General features: G+C 42.8%; 1 protein-coding gene across 2 annotated transcripts in view; it reads right to left on the bottom strand.

Moving 5' to 3' along the window:
- Window positions 1–11,883: 11,883 nt before the first annotated feature.
- The window catches only part of CEP85L (centrosomal protein 85 like), a 135,840-nt gene continuing 130,433 nt past the window's right edge, over window positions 11,884–17,290 (bottom strand). For both annotated transcript variants that reach the window (XM_058020389.1, XM_058020388.1), the window contains exon 13: window positions 11,884–16,602. In XM_058020389.1, the coding sequence (XP_057876372.1) occupies window positions 16,439–16,602 (164 nt within the window). In that variant the 3' untranslated portion in view covers window positions 11,884–16,438. The remainder of the gene's footprint in view (window positions 16,603–17,290) is intronic.

Below are 17,290 nucleotides of genomic sequence, written 5' to 3'. Positions count from 1 at the left end.
TACAATTCAAAGAAGGATGTTTCAGTCTAGATCATGCTGAGCAACTCTCTAAATAAGTCAAAATTGCATTTCCTTCCCACCGGTGCCACTGATGAGCACCACTGAAGTGGTGAGAGCTACCTGGCTGAGACTGGACAAAGGTTGGTGTCAGGGCTGAAGGTGTTCAAGAGCGTCTCCACATTTTGTAGTACCTGGAGAGCTGCTGAACAGCTGGAATGGTGTCACAAGCTTGTCAGCTTGTCAGCAGCACTGAACAGAGAAATTACTGCCCTCCTCCAAGCAGTGCCTGGCACAGGTCTCGTACAGAGGCCACAGATCTTTGTACACACGGTCCAACTTTTGTATCCTGGCCAGAATGAAATTTGGCAAGTCCTGACACTCTCAGGGAGAGAAAGTGTGACACCCAGAAGTTTAGATGTCCTTCTGTTAGAAGTCCTCTCCCTTGATAGGTTTCTGGTCGAAGAATTTAATGATTTTCTTTCAGGAAGATGGATGGCTGCTCTCCAGGTGGCTCAGCACCACTTCCTTTCTGCTCGCTTTCTGAAGCCTGATAGTGACATTTCAAATCTAATCATAATTTAAAATCCTGGTAGGAACCAATTTCATATCTAATCTAAATCGAGTGAAATAAATAGGTTTGCGCCACAGGTGAATTTGCCCTGATCTACTTCCTGCTTTTCAGAAGTCAAAAAAAGTCCCAGAAGTTTTGAAGTAGAATTTAAAGAATTACACTGTGCCTCTGATGTGAGATGTCATCAGTCAGAGATTGACAGCTGTCCTATTTTTCTTGGAATAGAGGTGGCATTGGCTGGGAACTCTATGGCAACTCTTCTGTGTTTCTTTAGCCCTGTCACAGTTCCACCCAGAAGCTTTCTGTTGCTGTGGCAGGGTGTTTCTGGAAGGCTGGAATTACTGCTACCTGTTTGCCTCATCCCTGTCCTCACAAAAAGGGACTGTGAGCATTGGGTCAAGCAGACAGCCTGCCTGTAGGACACATTTGTGGTGCTTCCTAACACTTTAACAGCTTACTGGAACGCCAAGGCCCACACTGATGGGAAGCACACTGGGTTAGGGCTTTTGTTCTTAGTCTTTAGATTCACGTGGTTCAGTCCTCTCTAAGTGCAAAGAACTTGCATTGGAGAAACTCAAGAACTTTAGAAGTGCTGTCTTTAAAATAAGAAAAAGTCTATTAGATATAAGCATATAGATAACAAATACAGAACGATCAAAGATCAAATTGGAAAGTGCTTTTTGTGTAGGTACTCAAGCATCTTTATATTTTTTTGCCAGGAAACTCTAAATCATGGTCCAAGTGGTTGGTTTGTTTGTTTGGTTTTTGTTTTAAACGAGACATTTTTGTGCCTACATAATTACTTATGTATATGTGTATATATACATGCACTTACATTACATATTTATTCATAATATATTACAATTGTAAATGTATTATTTATGCCAGATTTTTTATTACTATTTGCAGTGGACTTTTTGAAATACTTGTGTTTAGCAATTCAGACACTTCAGTTTTTGGTGCTATGCATTGAAAAATGAAATAGTTGGCTATTTCTGGTTTAAAATTACTGTGTCTCATGAATTCTGTGCTATCCTAAACGTTACTTCAGCAGTGGTGTGTTTTTTACTGAAGCTCCTGCAAATATTTGCTATCATAAAGGTGTTGCTACAATGGTGCCCCATGGTGCAATTAATTATATTTAAATTGAGTGCTTCAGACAAGTCCTGCAGTTAGTAGCAATTAATTTCTCATGTTTTGATGTGACAATTTTAACATTCATAAGCATAAGCACTGGTAGATTTTGAGGTCTCCAGAGCCTGGGTGCTTTGTGTCAAACAAATTGTTTGCTAAGAATGGCTCCATTGTGTGATTGAAAGGGGAAACCATCAGTTTAGCCTTCGTGTTTTGCTGAGATTTGCATTTCAATGACAATGAGGCAAGAGAGCAGATTTTTAATTAATGGATTTCAGATCTTTTTGATCATGGTTATGGGGGCTAGATGGGCTGGACTTAGACCTGTCAAGACAGTCTTACCCGTTCAGAGCTCCTCTCTCCTCTGCTTTAAAAATGTGGGTGCTGCCCAGGTAATGTGTGTAGTAGGTGGAGAAATTTAAGAGTTCCTGAAAGCTACGAGGAGTGATGGGGAGCCTCATGTTCTCACCCCAGATCTCACCATCAGGCCTGGAATCAGCACCTTCCTCTTGCAAATTCCTCCCTTCTGTGCTTATCTCACGGTCCCACTGTGGGGGCTTATCTTATGGCAAGTTCTTTCTGTGGCCTTGGCAGTGCTTTCAGACAGGCAGCGTGGGCTGCTGCAGCCCCAGTAGGGCTGGTCAAGTGCTGCCTGAAAAAGAGAAATGTCAGCCATTAATGTGTAGAGCAAACAGATTATATTTTGTCAGCAGCATACAGGGGGAAGGCTTAGGCACTTCACGTGAACTTGTTTGCACTTGTGTTCAATACTACTTTTTTTTCCTTTCATCATCTTCTGGCCTGGCAGTAAAAAAAATAAAAAATTGCCAAATAATATACAAATGTCAATGCTATCATAATATCTTCTACAGTTATGTAGGAATTGCTCTTTGTAGTGTCAGCCATCCCTAGAGTGTGAAATATTTTATGAATACCTGAAATGAGATGGGCTGAGTGTCTGCCAGGATATAGACACCTTCATTGCTCTGAATTTAAATGATATGTCAGGGGAAAGAACAAGATTAAAGCTTCATGCATAATTTAAAAGAGAAATTTGGGTCATCCTGCACAAATGTTGAATTTATTTTCTTTTTTTTTTTTTTGGAGAAAGCACTGTGCTTGCCCCCATGGGAGGAACAACTTTCTGTCCTTCACCATCCTTCTTCATCCCCTGCCTCATCACAGGGGTCGAAAATTGAGTGAGGGAGAAGCTGTGTTCACTGTACAGATGTGTATGGGCTGTGCCTACTCCTCACAAGCTGCTTCCCTTCCCTTCTTCCGCTCCCTCCTGACACAACCCAAAAGGCAGGCTGTGTCCAGGGCAGGTACAGTGCCTCCCAGAGCCCAGTGGGGGTGTGGATGGAGTGATGGGGACTTGGGCTCTGCCCTTCAGCCCAGGGGTGGGCAGGATGGCTGGGACACCGGGGAACAGGGCAGCACAAGGCGAAGCTGCACAAGCCATAGGTGGGATGTTCCTGCCCTCTCCAAGGTGTCCCGAGGCTGGCGTGGCTTTCTTTCCAAATATTTGTCTGCAGAAATGTAACGTAGGAGGGACTAACCTTCACAGGAACAAGCAGTGACCACCATCATTTGTTTTGCTGCACACATGACTTTGAAAGCACAGGTTTATAAATAGCCTGCTGCAATTAAATGTGGATCGTTTCACAGCACTGCTAAACAATAGCAGTCCCTGAGCATGCTTGCAGAAAACAGGTTGTGGTGTGTGGTGGGAAAGGATGGTGGTTGGTGCCAGACTTCTCTAGAAGCTGCTGCACTTCTCATGGAGAACTGAGATTGGACCATTCTCCTACACATGATTTAGTGAAATATGTCAACTTCTTGTGTTGCCCACTTTCAACCAAGAGAAATTCCCAGCAGGAGGTGCTGATTTGCTGTCATAATGAAAAAGCTTTAGTTGTGTATCCTTTCTTGGCACCAGACACCAGCAGGGACCTGGGAGCTGCTTGGGGCACACCAGCCTGGCCAGCTGCACCCCACTCTGCTGCCAGGATAAATAAGTTTCCAGCTCTTGTTATGGAGATAAATAGACAAAAGACTGGGTTTAAACACTTTTCCCCTTGTCTTTGCAAGAGAAGCAGAATAGCAGGTGGGGGAACCAAATTTCTCCCCACATTAATGAAGTAACTGATGTGCCCATTTCCAGGGTAAATGTTGTTGGTGATTAAACAGTGACTGGTGATAAATCCCTAATAAAGAGAAATGTTCACCCAAGACAAAAGGTGATCCCAAGTGATCCTCATTGAAATGGCAAGATTTCATTCACTTTCCTGAAAGTAAATTCTTCCAAATTGGACAAAGTGAACAACAAAGTGGAACAAACACTCTGGCAAGGAGATATGATCAAATAAAATTCAATTGAAAGAACCCAAAAAGTTTGCAAATGGACTGACTACAACCAAATGTACTGAGATTAAATGAAGTGCAGTGAAAAGGACTGAAACTTGCCAAAATTATTCCCACTAAAATTTCAAAATCAGGGAACAAACAAAGAGACAGGAGAAGGAATTGAAAAAATGAAATTCTAAAAGCAAAAAAGAGAAAATGAAAACCAAATGAAACAATAAAAGACATTGTGATGATCCAATCCCTCTTTTTTCCTACTGCAAAGTCCAGGCCTCTGAACAGTTTTACTGGGTACTCTGAGAAAATTGCCAGGTAGAAAGGAAGTTACATTACACACATTCAGCCTTAGTCTGGGGTTTTCCAAACACCAGACCCATCCAGTTTTTTAATTTTTAAGGTTCATCTTGAAATTGGGTGTTTTGGGGTTTTCTTCCCTTTGTTTAACCTCCCTTCCTCTCCTGAAGTGTGCTCATTTTTAGGTGACAAGTCCCTGAATGACAGAGGACATCTCAAGAAGGTCCCTTTTCCTTTGAAGCTGTTCACAATATCTCACAGTTCATTTTCCATTTACACATACACACCTGAAGCATTGTCAGAGCACGGAACACGTGGGCAGGGGCCTTTCCAGCAGGAGAATTAAATCCCAGAGAGCCCCAGTGGGCAGCAGCAGCCGTGGCAGTGCCGGAGCTCCTGCTCTGTCCCTGCCTCAGTGACCACTGGCACGGGGAGGAAAAGCACCGTGGTGCTGCAGCTGGGAAGGGGTGCTGGGAGCTGCTGCTCTGTAAATTCAGGGCTGGATGGAGAGAAGGGGAGGGCAGGCAAGGCAGTGCCAGCTGCCTGCAGCGGGTGGGAGGCAAATCCCTGCAACACAGCCCCGAGATGCTGAGTGAGGCTCTCCCTCAACACTCCCTTCCCAGCAGGCCAGTTCCCAAAAAAGCCAGATGCCTGAGCAAAGCACTGGCTTCTTCCACTCCCTTGGCCGTGGCTGTGCAGGCCCATGAGGCAGCAACACCACCATGATGCACCAGCACAGGGTGACAAAAATCTCCAAAGCATGGTTTAGCAGACCCCAGTGAGGGGAATCCAGCAGAGATTTTAATGGTTAACAGGCTGCTCTGGTAGTTGATGAAAGAAAACTTGAGTATTGTGCTAGCTCTACAGCAGGAGGAAAAAACATCCCAGGTCTTCTTGCGAAAGAACCTGTGGATTCAGGAAAATCATGGAAATATGTAAACGAAATGACAACTTTTTTGTGGGTATTAGTCAGGAATGTTTTTAAAGCCTGGGGTTTTCCCCTCTGTTCATTGTATGAGGAATGGATTTAGTTTTGTGCAACTCCAGTAATCTCAGCTCTGGAAGTAGGACAGTTTTCCTGGATTACTGAGATGGAGTGGTAGGGAGACAGGAGATGCAGTATCTCAGTTTTGTGGTCAGATTGAAAACCACTAATTTTTTTAGCATCTAATTTTTTAGCATTTCACTTACGCAGACGAGTGTGTGAATGCTCATTAGTGGAGATGCTGCCTAGTTCTCATGGAAGTTTTCATCCAGGGCTGTCAAGGTGCTTTCCAGGGGAGCCTGGAATTGCAAGAAATTGCCACTTGACAGACATTGAGGCACTGAGAGGAGCTCCTTGCCCAAAACTGTCCAGCTCAGCCCAAACAGAACAGCCAGAACTGCATTTGCACATTTTGTTGTGCCTATTTTCCAGGACATGGTGCCTCTGAAATACATTTCAGGCCTGCCACAGATGCAAGATTGGTTAGTTTGTGTCAAGAAGAAACAATTTCTTCAGTGTGTACACTGAAACAATTCAAAGCATTCCAAAGTCAGATTTAGAATATGAAAGTGCAGAGCTAATAAATTTCTTCTTATTTGAAGGTCAGCTTATGCAATAAGCTTATGTTTTTTGTTTTTTTTTTTTTGCTTTAATTAGACAGAGACCGTGTTGTGTTCTGCATTAATGTGCACATAAATCATTGTACTATGCTGGTGTGATATTTTTAGATATTCTTTCTGGACATCTGCATCGGTGTGAAACCCTAGACCTAAGACACAGAAAATGTCACTACTGCTGCCTCAGACGACTTCTCCATGAGAGCTCCTTTTATTCCCATTTTAACAATTTGAGACAGACCTGCCACATAAAGGGCTTGTTTCCAAATATCCAAGGCAGGGCTCAGCTTTGACTTCTCGCCATGCTTTTCTCATGGAACACATCTATCATGGGTGAAGGCTTCTCCCTGTCCCTTTTCTCCTTGGGTCCTTACCCTGCAGCTCCTCTGTGCTCATCCAAGCCTTCTGTTCCCTGCCACACAGCATGAGGGACTTCTCTCAGCCTGCCACAGAGGACCAGGGAGAAATGTCAGCTTAAGCACCACCAAAATGCAAATAATGCCAGTACTGTGGGGAACCCAGCTGCAAAGCAGCTCTGTGGGTGTGCATATATCTGTGTGTGTGACTCCTGGCCATCAAGTCATGTTCCAAAGGGACCTGCGTAACAAGGTCATGACAAGCAATCAGTGTGCTTGGAGCACTTGATTCACTGCTTCCTTAATCTCTCCACCCCAGGCTGGGGCAGAGAGGAAACAATTCACCTTTTTCCTGTATAACCAGCCTGGCAGGCTGGGCTGCCTCCTGTGAGCACCCAGCAGTGGAAGGTGACACTGGGGTTTGATTTTGTCTTTGTGCTGCCTCATAAGCACAACTCCCATCGCTTAAAAGAAGGAAGAAAAGTTCCTTGGAGAAACACACTTGTTTAAAATCATGTCAGGAGTGTCCCACAACTCGGTGTGCCTCCTTCAAAGGTTCAGATAGGTTTTGTTCCAGCATTGAGCAGGGGGTGAACAGGCAGCTGGCAAAATGGGGAGGGAAAAGTGAGTAGGTGCAGAAATGGCACATCCAGCCTCCACAGATCTTCAAATTTAACAGTTTTTTTTGCTTGACATATGTTTCAGTTCAGAATAACAGTGAACTTTCAGAGTGTTGTTCTTCACTTCTGGGGGTCAAGTTGTTTGAAAGATGGAAAAAAATCAGATTAGCATCATTGCTTGCTAAATCCATTGAAGTTTTAACTCCCTTAACTGAGTGAGCAGTGCCTGCCACCCTCAGGAGCTGGGGAAAGACTCTTACATGTGAGTAAATGAAAGGTGTAGCCAGCAGAGATTAGCTCATTTCCCAGATTTGGAATTGTGGAGCAATGAAGATTTACCCACTGTGGAGGAGGCACAGGTTAGGTGTTTACACAAACCAGGCACGCACAAACCTTTGGGTCCAATGGGAAGTACCCACGAGTGCTGAGGGAGCTCCTGATGTCACTGCCACTCCTGGAAATCTTTGTGCACTGAGGATCCTGAAGACTGGAAGAAAGAAAATGTCATTGGCATCTTCAAGGAGGGCAAGAAACAGGGAACTACAGGCTGGTCAGTCTTACCTTGATCCCCAGGAACGGGATGGAAAAAGTTATGCTGAAAATTGTTTCTGAAACACATTAATGATCCGTGATTTGGAGTAACCAGCATGGATTTATGAAGGGGAAACCATGTGTGACTGACCTGACAGATGTCAAAACAACAAAATTATTTGCTTGGTGGAGAAGGGGAGAGCAGTGAATGATATCACCTTGAGCTTAGGAAGCCTTCCAGCACAAGTCCTGTAACATCCTCATGGACAAACTGATGAATTATGGATCCCATTGCAGGTGTTGGTTAATTTATCTGGAATCCTGTAACAGTGTAGTTGTTTTCTTACTGGAGAAAAGAGACTGCATTTCTCTACCAAACTAGATGTTCTTACTTTATGTGATTGAGGTCTTTGACTTACTGTTTTGCTTTGTAAAGTCACCACTTGCAATTTATGTTACAAACAATCTGATTTTATTTAATTTGTGGAAATAGTTTGTTGCCAACTCCACATCTCACAAAACAATCCATTGGGACTTCAGAAAACTGTACAGTTTGCAAGTATATGAGTCCTGCTGATAGATACACCACACTGCATGGATTTCCCAGGAGATAACAACACAGAAATAACACTTTTTTTATTTTTTTTTTTTTAACAATTAAGGAAAGTCCTTGGTTAAAATTGTTGATTTTTCTTTGGTAGGGGAAGCATTTCTACTTTGAACTCCAGAGCTGCTAGAAAAAGTTTAATGCCCAAATGAGCTGTCTAAAGACCTAAGTCTCCTTATGTTTTTGCAAGCTGGGATCAGTGATGAGACTTGAGAAGGTCACAGCAAAGTCCAGTCAATGATTTTTTTTTTAATGATCGATTTTTTACTTATTCTTACCCTCTCAATGTGTTTTGGAGCAACACTGCAAACACTGCAGTGTTAATCTGCCTGTATCCCCATGTTCATAACAGCTCTCTCAGCCATTTGGGGGGGTCAATTATTGTGCTGACCTTTATGGCTGCTGCATCAGAACTTTGGGGAAGATATGAGACATTTTAAAAAATCTGTCACCTTGAGAAGACAATTTTCTTTTTAAAAGTCTAGGTGTTTTCAGCTCTGCTCATCTCCAAGATATAAATGGATGTCTGAGAGAGCCAGGTCTGAGCAGATCATCACTTTTGCTTAAGTGACTAGCAACACCCTCCATACTGGGCCAGCACGGGGCTGGTGAGCTGCCCTGGTGACTGCACACAATTTGGGCTGGATCAGTGCACAAAGCCACCCAGGCAGTGGCAAACTCAGGCTCTGAAGCTGCCACTGGCCAGGAGCAGGATATATGCACTCGCTGGCCTTCCACGGTGATAATTAATTTTTATGAATGAGAGTGAGGGAAAGGATGTTAGAAACAGATTGATTATAATAGGCTTTTAATTAAAATGTTCAAACCACAATTTAAACTAAAAATATCCCATTACTTATCTTTGCTACTTCCCAGGCACCAAGGCAGTGGGTGATAATGTAACTAATGATCTGATTGTCGCTGGTTTGCATAATGAGCTGTGTCTGGGGGCTGGTGGGATTATGCCATCAATCAAGACCCTTTGCAGCATTCCCTCCTCCAGCAGGGCTCTCAGCAGGGCACTGTATGCCTGTGCCAGCTCCCTCCCAGCTGTGACCTTTATTGTCTCTCCCTAAAGTGAGGAGCTCCCATGAGGGGTGTAGAAGCTGGGATGAAAACTGGGATGATTTTCTGCACATGGTTATAGTGTTTCAAGAGTGATTTTGCAGGGAGGTGGCTGCTTTGCAGCTTTAACTTGCCAGAAAACCATTTATTGAAAAAGTTACTGAGAAAATTGAGAAAAGGAGGCCAGAAACTGGGTGCTGCTACCCCAGCTCTGATAACCAGGATAACCAGGCACTGTCCAGATTAACAGGAGGGTGACTTGCTGTCACCATCAACTTGCTGTGGCACACCCAAGCTTCCTGAGGAGAAAGCTGTTTGAAAATCCCATGGGAGCTTTCAAGTAGCTGAGCTGAATGCAGACTTGGGTGGTTGTGCGCAAAGCATGATAACCACCACAGCACCTGAGTGGGGCTTTCAAGGACCAGTGTGGGGTGTGTCAGACTCCAGGGCCCGTCCTTACCAGCCCATCTTGTCCTGCTGCAGGCTGCCTTGCAGGTCTGAACTTCCCCCAGGCACCAGCATTACTTTCAGGCCACCTTAAAACAGCTTTTGAACAGCTCAAGGTCTCTGCATTGAGTGAAGATAGATCATAAAGTTTGTGTCATCACTCACTCTGATTAGAGCTCTCTCCCTCCCTGTTGCTGGATTGCCCCCAATTAACTTACCATAAATTAGGCATCATCTCATTTAATTATTATGAGATCAAAAACAGCAGAAGGTTAAAAAATGCACCAGTCCATTAACTCCTATTGTCCCCACTGCCTGGCTCCTGTGAACGCATCTCAGCAGGGCTGCAAAGGGTCAGGGGGCTTCCTGAGACACCAGGAGAATCCAGCTTCTGGCCCAGGGCACACTGAAGCTCTGTGACCAGCTCTGGGGCTGGGAGTGGCTCCCCTGGGGACAGCTCGGCCCTGGGAGTGGGCTGGCAGCGAGCTGGCCCAGCACTGGGACGGGATATGGCTGGGCCACCAGCCCAAGCCAGGCTGACAGCAGTGGGGCTCACAAATTCCTTCCCTTGGCACCGGGGGCCACCTCAAAGCTCAGTACAGCCCATGCGGTCTGGGAGGGGTTTTGGCATCTCCCCGGCAGCAGTCAGGGGCTACCTGTACTCCCATGTTTTAATGCAGGGAGACAAGCTTTTTTGGTACTAAATTCTATTCAGGTCCCACACGAGGAGGGGTTTTCAGCCAGAAAATTCTCTTACAACCACCTTTAGCATTACAATTCAGTCTCTCAGCAGGAGACACCATTTTTCCCAACCAGAGCTCTACAATGGTTTCCCCTTTGCCTTCCTTCAGGCAAATGTTTCCACAGGCACACAGGCCATTAAATCCATTTTCTGGTCCATTAATACGTACAGGTTGCATTCTTTGGGAGAGCTGCCAAACTGCGCATCAAGGCACCTCAAAACATGAGCTGAACCTATCAGGTTTTCCACAGTCAGGCTCCAACTCCATGACTTGAAGCGTGCCTTTATCTCCATGAAATTCAGACCTGTGACACCAAGAAAAGGAGGAGAAAAGCAGCAGCTGCCCCCAAAGGGGGAGTAACTAACAACAAGCCAGAAAAGAAATATGCACATACTAAAATGTAATTAAAAAACATTGTTCATACCTTGCCACTTGGAAATTTTCCAACTATACTGAACCCATTCATTTACAAAACGAATTTCCTGGCATGCAGACTTAATTTACATAAGGAACGCATTGTGCCACAGATTTACCTGTTGCAAATTGTCCTCATTCAAGATGCTTCGATGTTATTTGCAGCGTTATTGTGTAAGGCTTCATTTTTACCCACATGTGGAGTTGTATTTTGTTTGTGGAACAAGAGGCAACAGGACATTTTCTACCACTACTCTTGCTAGCAGTGCTTTAGTCATTGTACTTTGAAACAAAACCTGGCTTTGAGCAGCAGCTCACAAAAGGCCACCCTCAGCAATCTAAGAAAAGCTGGCATCTGTGCAGCCCGTTACATGGATGTTTTTGAGTTAGAAACCCATCGTGCAACCTTCAGTCACAATTCTGGAGGAAAGCGAGTGATGTCTGCCATATATAATGCATTACCTAACTGGAGTGCATTTCTCAGTGCCTTTGAAAAGAAAAGCTAGTGCCAGCTTTTGCCCTCTGCACAATGGAGGGTGAGGAAGGGAGGAGAAGACCACTCCACATGCAAAGCTCGTTCAGCACCTGATGCTCCAAACAGGATCCAAGATTTACCAAAAGGAACTGTGAAAAAAACCCTTTTGGATGACCCCACTTCCCTCTACACTTGTGAAGACTCTTGTCAGATTGACCAAAATCCTTACCCTTTGACTTTTCAGAAGTCAATGCTGCTTGGTTGTGTTGGGCTGTACTGACCTGCAGTATTCCATGCAGCAGAGATTACTGACTTCTGCCTACAATTTTGTGCTTAGTCTTTTAAACTTGCCTACCTGTGATCTCTCCAATCAGCCAACAGGAGCATCTGTCTAAAAAAGATCAGGGAGTGCTGCTCTAAAATCCTTTTATCATACAGAAAGAATATATTTTATAGCAAGACCTTGATTTAAAAAAAATAAAACACAACAAAACATAAGGCCTAGAAGAGAGAGCTTGGTCAATGGCATTTTGGCAGAACAGACCTCTCAAGAGAAGCTGGGGTGGGTGCTGGGAAGATGTTTCATGATTCCTTTCTTGCCTCCAGCTTTGATCACTTCTGTCACATGCCAGATACTGGACAAATGAGAACCGTGAAAAATTCACTTTTGTTACAAAATTTATTTCTGCTCTGTGGATACAAATCCCAAACATCAACAAACAAATTCCAGTGGAAAAATACCAGTCATTAACAATGAAAACTTTTATTATTATTTAATAAATAGAACTTTGGCATTCAAAATTCTAGCTGTAAACCCTACTTTAAAAAAAATTACAAAAAGAGGCAAGAACAACAAGCCTAAAGCTGAGCCAGCCAGTGGCTCCGTTACTTTTTACAATGAACACATTGTGATTAAGTCATGACAACTCTATTTACATATGAGGTATTCTGAGCAGTTCAAAAATTGAACCCAATTTACAAAACTACCAGTCTTCAGGGACTGATCCAGTACATATGTCAGCTGTGCTTTTAAAAGAGAGCTCCAGACACTCCTCCCCACTGAACTAATGATATACTGTAATTAATATACACAGAAAAAACACATTATGATTTGTGTTTCCTGCTCACACATCGTATTCAAAGAAGCTGCATACAACAACCAGCCTAACATTCAAAGTGTACACCTAGTACCTATTTTCAGTATTTCTGTTTCTAGACATTATGCAAGAGTTCTTACTACAAAAGCTTATTAACAAAATAATGGCAGGTGAGAAGAAAACAAGGTGCAGTCATCAGCACGCTAACAACTTATCTGAAGTTCCATGGGGACATACATTTATTTACTTCAGGCTAAAAAGGCACAAAGGTATGCAGCTGTGGAATTAATATTGCTAATGAGCTACTGGAATAAATCATCCCTTTAGATAACAACCATTGAGCTGTTTGCAGTGTAAGAATGCAGATTAGTTCAGATCTTTTCTCCACTCATGGCAGAACTCGTCATATCAATGAGAAGAGCACAATTATACTTCCAACTGCACCTGCATCACACCACTGAGAAGGGCAAGGAAAACTGGAGCAAATTGTGCCCTGATGGAGAGAGCCCAGCTTGCTGTCACTGCCCGTGCTCTGGCAGCAGGTCATGGAGGAAGGGTTTGCTTTCTTCCTTTCCTTGTGCTCTTACCCTTCCCAAGAAAAACCAAAAAAAATGTATGAAACTAAAGACAGGCAGCAAGGGCAAAGGAAGGAAGGAAACCTTCTGAAGTGAAAAGGACGGAATTTCAGCTCTCGAATGACTTCATGCCCACCATCAGTTTCAAATGCTGGAGCCTGAGTGGGTGGTTACAGCAAATCTCCACAATTTCACACACCTGTCACACCACAAAGCTGCACAGCGGAGTTCAGCAACCTAAATCACATTTACATGACTGAGCTGAGTTACTTCTATATAGTAAATACTTCTATATAGTGAATACATCATCTACAGCTTGTCAAAAGACAGTTACTTTTCATGTCTTTTTCAAAATACATTCTTAAATACAGTAGTTACTGTAAGTATCTTCTAGAGGATCATATAAATTCTACTTGGAACTGTACAAAATGTACAGTTTGCTGACAGCCAGAACAGTACAGTATCCATTCATCTGCAGTTGTTTTCAGCCCTTGGGATTGTCTAATAGCTACAGCAAAAAGTTGTCATGACTAAATCGAAGCAATTCCAATGTTAACATTCGTTAATCACCTCTGTATTAAATATGCTGAATGAGACCACACACACTACATTTTAACCAATTAAACAGTCATGCATATCTTAGACAAAGCTTATTCCATTTAGAGGCATCTGTAAACTGATGCATATATAGTAATTGCTACCACTACAACAGGCCAAATTTTAAGAAATCAAAGCAAAGTACTGTATCACTGTAAATAATCAATTGGTAGTCTGCTTCTTTGGCTCACACATCCATCATTTACCTCCCTACTTTAATCTGACTGAGGCAGATAAACTCAGGGGGTTTTAAATCAAGTGCTTTCAAGTCAACATAAATATTACAGGTTCTGTAACAAAAACATTAGAACACAAGATTACAGCACTGCAATCAAAAGTATTATGAATAAAATGGGATCCCCTCCCAGAGGGACTTTCAACTAATACTCGAAGAGCATAAAAGCTCTGAAGTGCTTGGCAAATATAAACTAGTGATCTCAACTTTGCAGTACAGTATCATCATTAAGCAGGAGGGACAGTGGAGAAATACCAACCAAGTGACAAGCTTAATAGTTCCAAGTGACTCAGAAGATCTCCTGCTCCCCTGTAATTTCTATATTCAACTCCTTGTTATTTCTATCAAATGCAGATTAATGTTTTGGTGATTTTTTTATAGGTACAACATTGCCATCTAAGGAAGCAATAATATGTAACTTGTAGGTTTCCTCTCTCCCTAATATTTCTAATTTATTATCTGAAATGCTATTGTTGAATTCTGATAGGAGACAGATGCCATAAACTAAAGACTGCCTCACTGCAGGGACAAACCCAACCAACCACACCAGAGGAACGAGCTGAAGCCTTAGTCACAAAAGCCAGCACTGTCAGAGGCACAGCAGACTGTGCAAGCCCATTGGTACATGGATCATTGTTTTCAGTTTTGCACTGGTATAAAAGTACCCCTCTGATGCAGCAGGTGTGTATCAATGTGGAATTAATATTGTTATGAGCTACCAGAGTAAATCACCCCTTTAGATAACAACCATTGATCTGTTTGCAGTCTAAGAATGCGGATTAGCTCAGAACATCTTTTCCCCACTCATAGCAGAACTCATCACATCAATGAGAAGAGCACAATTATACTTCCAACTCCACCTGTATCACACCACTGAGAAGGACAATGAAGACTGGAGCAAATTATGCCCTGATGGAGAGACTGAAGTGTGCCTACAGAAAGAGTAGAGAAATTTAAAATAAAATGGCCTTTTTCCTTGAAGTAGACACTAGATAACTTCACTTGTGATTTTATCTAGACACTGCTTTAGCGCTCACAGGAGCTGAATCAGTCAGATTAATCTATTTGATAACACCATGTAGCAGTAGTATAAATAGCAACACTATTTTTCACAAATTAGTCCAAGTCTACTTCAGGACAGAGAAAACTGTCAAATAAATAAATCCATAGAGCTAAAAACAATTAAACCACTAAATTATAAAAAACAACGTTAACAGTAACTGTTAAACAATAAACAGAAAGCAACACATCACCAGATCAGAAAACTGAAGATATCCACTTTTGCCATAAAAATGTTACCCTAGAATTAACTTAGTTTGAATCGCTAAGCTTTCAAAGAGATTTCTGCTGTTATCCCCACTCCAGATCAGCTGACTGACTTGCACCTTAAGGCATCTAAAACCTTCCTGCAATACCACACAAGTAAGTGATGCATGTATTTTTCTTAACAGTGTGATTTAAAAGCAGTTTTACTCTTTGCAAGTTTTTGTCTCCTTCAGTTAAATACTATTTTCCACCATCCATAACTGGGCAAACTAACTTGCAAGGATGTTCTTGGAAACATCATCAGTCCCATGGGAGTTAAAGAGCACTGCCAAGTGACACTCATTGAATAAGCTATGGAACATGGGCTTACTATTTTATGTAATTGCTTCCTACAAAAATGGAGAAATCAAGATTTGCCAAACAATGTGGAAAATTTTTCAGTCCTCAGATTACCAAGTATTTTACACTGCTAACGGGAAACATTCTGTTTTGAGCCTTCATTTTGCCAAGAGTCAAACACCCGTTTTGTAGTTGTGGTAAAAATGGCTGAGGTGGTGCACAGCCTTATCAGAGGCCTTCAGGAACAAAGTACAGCAACATTTTGAAATGGAAACGACCTATGAGGAAAAAGAAATACAAACACTAAAATACAGTTGTTGGTTGTTTTGGGAGTTTTTTCTTATAGCCATGGAGTAAGCTGCGGTTTTATGTCCTGCAGCTTCTCTGGTTTGTCACAGACTTTGACCTATTCCAACTTCTTACAGCAATGTTGGAGTGCTTCAAATAATCTGGTTAAGCTCTGTTTTATGGAGTTGTTTGCATAAAGGAGTTAAACCTGGGGTTTTTCTGCTACTGGACAAACAATGTAGACATCCATTGCTAAAAACATCTTTCTTATAGCCTAATTTTTGACAACTTGGAGAGTAATTACTTTTTGAATGTCCCAAGATTGTTCTAATTGTAATTCTTAGAGTGAAGTGCAGCGGTAGAAGCCTCTGGCTTCATCATGTACAGCCAGACATACACATGCATAGGTTCTTCAACCCTCTCCCCTAAGATCTGAACTCAGATAATGCCACACAAACCCTTGATGAAGGAAAGGACTGAGAGTTGTAGCAGCACGGCTGTTCCAAAGCTCTGGATCCAAAAACTAGGCAAAGTAATAAAATGAGCCCAAATGAAGGAAACAGAGTGTCCAACTGAATCATTCTTCACAGCTTGTTCCTACATTCAGTAGTTTGGAGAAGAGATTTCTTGCAGTTTGTACCACTGTTCACACGATGACTGCCCCCTGCACACCGGACTCCCGAGATCCATCACACACAGCGCTCGGAGATGCGTGTCTGGTGCTATTTGCAGCCCTCCCATATGGCTCCTTAATGGAAATGCAAAGACCTGTGACACAGCAGGACCTAGTAAGCAGTTTGCTACAGGACGGGGTGTTGTCACTGAGTGATGCAGTTGTCCCCCATGTCCTGAGCGTAGCGGTCCGACACGATAGTCCTCAGCTCATCGATGTCCTTCCGCAGCTGGCAAACGTCCGACAGCTTCTTCGAAAGGGTCTCTGTGCTGTGGTAATTTTCACTCTCTTCAGATGAGCAGCTCAGTGCTACAAAAAACAACACCCAAGGTTAAAGCTCCAGCAGCTGTGGCCTCTGAATTCTGCAACTAGTCACCTCCTTGGAAATAAGAGGCAGGTCACTTGCTTTACATCAAGACAAATCATGCTTCAGTGTGATGAAAAGTCTACAAAATAAGGTACCAAGTGAACTCAATTCAGAGCCCATCAGTTCTTCTCTGAAAGACATGCTTTTCTGTCTGCACCAAGATCTAGACTTCCTAAAGTCTGATGAATCAGAACAACAGTGGAAAAAAAATGAAAAGAGCATTTCTAGAGACTTTGGGGGTTTCTACAGCCACTCAGAAAAGAGGGCTAGCAGGTGTGTAGCAGCTCTTGCTGCATACACACTGTACTTTACCTTTCTACCTTGCTGATGGTTCAGTTCAGCAACCCACCCACCTGATGAATTCTAATTAACATTCAGGAAACATCCAAATATGATACATTCAGGTCAACACAACCAGCTTGTTGGAAGGAAAGACCTAACATAAACTTTGACTGGTTTTAGCACATTTTAGGGTGTGCTTCTCATTTCCTGGTTAAATTTAACAGCTTAGTGAATGCTGAAGACTAGATGAACAGCACAAGAGATGAAGTTACTGGCACAAGGCTTATTTCAAACACCTGGACATCCCCACTCCCAAATAAGACCTATACATATTCAAACAGCAGATGG

This window comes from Melospiza georgiana, chromosome 3 (genome assembly GCF_028018845.1).
Source record: "Melospiza georgiana isolate bMelGeo1 chromosome 3, bMelGeo1.pri, whole genome shotgun sequence".
NCBI lineage: Eukaryota > Metazoa > Chordata > Aves > Passeriformes > Passerellidae > Melospiza > Melospiza georgiana.
Note: the sequence above shows the minus strand (reverse complement) of the source record. Positions and strands in the feature narration are given on the sequence as shown.